The sequence below is a fragment of the Trypanosoma theileri genome (genome assembly GCF_002087225.1).
Source record: "Trypanosoma theileri isolate Edinburgh chromosome Unknown TM35_Tth_35_V1, whole genome shotgun sequence".
NCBI lineage: Eukaryota > Euglenozoa > Kinetoplastea > Trypanosomatida > Trypanosomatidae > Trypanosoma > Trypanosoma theileri.
In genome coordinates this window covers 1,337-5,630 of record NW_021639877.1, presented here as the reverse complement: position 1 = coordinate 5,630, position 4,294 = coordinate 1,337, and the positions used below count along the sequence as shown (strand labels likewise).

General features: G+C 43.7%; 3 protein-coding genes across 3 annotated transcripts; 2 read left to right on the top strand and 1 right to left on the bottom strand.

Annotated features, from left to right (window-relative positions):
- Window positions 1-16: 16 nt before the first annotated feature.
- TM35_000351020 (uncharacterized protein) lies at window positions 17-328 on the top strand (the record flags this gene model as incomplete). Its single annotated transcript, XM_029029155.1, has 1 exon — window positions 17-328. The coding sequence occupies one exon, from the start codon at window positions 17-19 to the stop codon at window positions 326-328; it is 312 nt and encodes a 103-aa protein (XP_028879424.1).
- A 1,002-nt stretch (window positions 329-1,330) lies between these two features.
- TM35_000351010 (uncharacterized protein) lies at window positions 1,331-2,701 on the top strand (the record flags this gene model as incomplete). Its single annotated transcript, XM_029029154.1, has 1 exon — window positions 1,331-2,701. The coding sequence occupies one exon, from the start codon at window positions 1,331-1,333 to the stop codon at window positions 2,699-2,701; it is 1,371 nt and encodes a 456-aa protein (XP_028879423.1).
- A 1,276-nt stretch (window positions 2,702-3,977) lies between these two features.
- TM35_000351000 (uncharacterized protein) lies at window positions 3,978-4,292 on the bottom strand (the record flags this gene model as incomplete). Its single annotated transcript, XM_029029153.1, has 1 exon — window positions 3,978-4,292. A coding segment is annotated over one exon (315 nt), but the record flags the coding sequence as incomplete, so codon positions are not given.
- Between the last annotated feature and the right edge of the window lie 2 nt (window positions 4,293-4,294).

The window sequence follows — 4,294 nt, the reverse complement described above, 5'->3', positions numbered from 1 at the left end:
AATTTTGAGGGAATCCATGGGCCAGCAAATTCTCTTCTTGAGAGTTTACTGGTTCAATAAGCTACAAACGTCATACAGCACCGGGATCAGCAGAGTCGTACTGGGACAAAACTTTATCCAAGAAGGTCCTGGGGTGCGTGCCGGCGTACCATCAGAAGCAGTTTCTTTTACATTATTCACTTTAGTGCGAATGCCGCCGGGGAAAGGCACGGGTCCTAGATATAGTAACAGCCATGCCCTCCAGTGGTGGAAATTAGATTTGGCAGCTGAGGGGACTCAGAGAGGCGAACAAAAATCCATGTCCTGCCACCTACGAGATCCATTGTAATTTCATTACCAATGCGCGCCCCCCATGTCCAACGGTAGTAAAAATAAAAATAATATAAAAACAAATTGTATTTATGTATATTTATGTATTACTCTTGATGACCCGTTCCATTGGAGTAACTTCCATAAAGTGACGAATAACAGAAAGAAAAACGTGGTGGTGTGGTGTGGGATGTGGAAGGGGATATGTTTGATCATATCCTCCTAATACACACCATGGAGTGAAGGACGTGTGTGTTTGGGTGGATGTTTTTTTTCATGGTGATAATGCTGTGGAAGAAGAAGAGGTGAATTGGCATTCTGAGGAAAAATAAAATAATAATAATAAGGATAAATAAAGAGGTAATATGTGTGTGTGAGAGAGTAATTGTGTGTTGCCTCTGTTTGTATAAGAGTGGCATGGTATTACAGTGATGTATGCAGTCATTTTTGTTGTGGTTGTGGGTGAGTGGGTTTTGGATTCCAATTGTGGTGTTGGTATAAATATTATGGTGATGCATTGGTTTCTTTTCTTTTTCTGTTTGCAAGTGTGTTGATTATTATTGTACAGTCTATTTGTTTTGCTGATGATTTGTGGTATTGTTTTTGTATGTTGCCGGACGCACACTGTGTTTTTGGTGTATTTTGGTCTTCAAACTGTCTGGTAACGGTTTTATTATTATGAGAATACAGACACACATTGTGTGTACGAATACCGAGTAAGATATTGGAGATTGTGTGTAGAGACGTTTATTTAATATTGTTTTGATACCATTTGTTTTCCACTTCTAAATTCAAGGTGTTGTTTCAATATTTGTGTAACTCTGGGTGTGTTTTATTGTGTGAGTGGTTTACTGTGGCTCCCCTCATTGGGTTGTGTTTGATTGCTGTTGTGATGTGTGTTCTCTCTCTCTTTGTGTGTTGCTGTGTACCCACTACCTTGTGTGTTAAATGTGTGTCTACTTTTCTCCTTTTTCCTCTTTTTCCTTGGTACCATAGATCCAAGCAACCCACAGTGACAATCATGACAATGATGTCCATCCAACTGCGCCGTGTGGTGTACCTGTTGGTACTTCTGCAATGCTTTGTATGCGTCTCATATGCAGAGGGCAAAGAAGGTGTTGATTCACGGGAACCCAAAAGGAGTGAGGAGGAAAGACTGGAAGAAAGGTTAACAAGGGTGGTAGATAGAGTGTATGTTACCTTCGTACGGGGGAGCGGTTGTCTCTCTTTATGGAAGGAGGTCGTGGGGGAGTTTAACAATAGTGTTGGAGGTCTCCCGGCGATCGCCGGTAAGTCCAGTGAGCCTGTTAAGACGTTGGCTGGTATTGAGTCTCTTGGAGGGGAAACAGTTGAGAAAACCACAAGTGAGATTAAAGGTGGTATAAGTGCGTTGGAAGATATCGTGGATGCAGTCGAAAAGACGATCACATTGGGGAAAGAAACAAGGTGGGTGGCTATTAACTGTTTGTCCTCGAGGGGAGAATGGGATGGCGAGAAGGTGCAATTTGCCTCGAACATAGATTATTTTGCGGGATTGCTCGGAAAAGGCATCGAAGAGACGGTGGAGAGAATGCGGCTCGTCAGAAACTGCAGTAAAATACAGGAAGAGATGTCTTACCTCGCGGGGAATCTCACGGCACATGAGGCGACAAGCAATTTCGTCTTGAGGGGTTCAGATAAAGCGTTGGAGGCCGCGAAGGTAGCAATGGAAACCGCCATTACGAATCTCAAAAAGGTAAAGGACCTCGGTGGCGACCATGAGGGAAAGTACAAGGATATCAAATTACAGATAGAAGATGTCATAAAAAAGGGCGATGCGAAGGTAACCGAGCTCAAAAGCATATTGAAAAAGTTGCCGTTTGCAAAACAACAGCAGAAACCAACCCAGGGAATCGGTGAAAGATTAGATAAGGCGTGGGGTGGAGAGGCACGACAAAAGGCGGATGAAATGGTGCCCAAAGTAAATAAGATGGTTGAAGAGGAACTGGCGAAAAGGGAAGAGGCAAAAAGACTGGAGAAGGAAGAACAGGAAAGAAAGGCTAGAGAGACGCAGGAGCAAATAGAAAGGGAACAGGCCCAAAGGGCTGCAGAGGCGGAGGAGCAGAGAAAAAGAGAGGAACAGGCCCAAAAGGATGCAGAGGTGCGGGAGCAAGAGAATAATGAGCAGGCCCGGAGGGCTAGGGAAGCACGGGAACAAAAAGAAAACGAACAGGCCCAAAAGGTTAGAGGGGCGCAGGATAAACTGGTTGAAGAAGGAAGAGCAAAGGAAAAAGCGAGAGAGATGGCAGAAATGACCAAGAAAAAAGACGGCAGCCTCAGTCCTGCATTGGTGCACAATCCCTTACTCTTGATGCTTCTGCTATGTGTGCTGGGTTGCATTCTCGTTTGCTGATTGGTGTTCCCATGACACAGTTGCACAGTTAACCTTTGTTTGACTGGATATGGATGCATTGTAAGAGCACTTTTCTTTTTATTGAATTTTAATGTTTCTTTTTTTTCTTCTATCACGATGATTCTCTTGTTTTCATTTTTTTACTGAACACATCTATTGGACTCCCTATGACACTCATCACATGACAAACCATCATTTTGTTAGGGGAGTGTTCACTTTCTTTGTTCGCATTATTATCTGGGCTCTGCTTTGCCGCCATTTACTGTGCCCGCCTGGTGAAGTGTGTGTGTGTTCCGTGATATTACTAACTATTGCTTTTACCCATGGGAATGAGATACAATCCCGATGTGTTTTAATTGCTGTGACTGAAATGTGAAGAATGGCAGCAGGAGGTTCAAGACACACAAACGCGCACACCACCAACCCTCCTTCTCTTTGTGTGTGTGGACTGTCATCATGTGTGCATCATTCCCGCTGGTTGCCCTGTACGAAAGACACACACACACTGCTTGGAATTGTGTTGCGTGCCTCCTGAAGATATTCACGTGAAGATCACGGCTTTTTCTTTTTGTTTTCATTATACTGTTTTTTCCTTATGTGGTGTTTCATTATAATTTCATTGCACATTATGTGCAGCTGTGTGTTTCTTTCTTTTGCGTTTCCAGTACACCTTGTGTATCTTGTGTGTTCACTTTTATGGAATGATTCTTTGTTTTTTTTCATTATATACAAACTGCTGCAGGGACATCAAGAATAAAGATATGGACACTGCACGTTCAGTACACAATGATTTTCCGTTGTTAACCTTGGGGTGGATTGGACTGTGTCCAGGCATGGCAGTCACATTGAGTAATGAATTTCTTTTTTCTTTTGACATCTTTGCTCTATTATTGTGTCTGCCTCATGCAGTCACTCTTTTTTTTACTTTTTTATTTTGGTATAAAGAATGGTGGGTTGTAGGTGTTTGAGTGTGTCCATCTGTTGTGTGTTCCCCTTTGTGTGTTTGGGTTGCCACCCGCACCGCCCACGTAATGAAAACACATTTCATTGTTCTCACCTTCTCTCTCGGTATTGTCACTCACGGCATTGCCACGAACATATTTCTACCTCTGTGGTGTGTGTTGTGTGGCTTGTTTGAGTGACTGCAACCTGCGGGGAGGTGGACTGAGACTGTTCCGCTTCGGCTTCACGTAATGGATTTGTTTTTTCTTTTGGGGGTTGAGTTGATGTGCTGGTGTGGGTGAATGTTTTTCTCTGATGGGAGTGGCAGCTGTGATTATTGTATTGTGAATGCTTTGTGTGCTGTTGGTATCCTGTTGTTGTTCTTTTTTTTTGCTGCTCTTTTGTTTTTCTTTTCCTCTCTGTAGGTGTGACTTAGTGTACATTTTAGTGAATGCCGTAGTGCCTCTCTGACATGAGCATGTGAGACTGTCATTGTGTGTGTGTGCACTGTGAGTGGGAAAGACACCGTTGTGTTGCTGGACCACTCCACTGTGGCGTCTGTGAGGTTTGTGTGTAAGCGGCATGCTTCGCTTCGGCGGGGCTCGAGGGGCACTTTACGTCCCGAGGCGGCTGAACCTTGAGGCCTGAAAT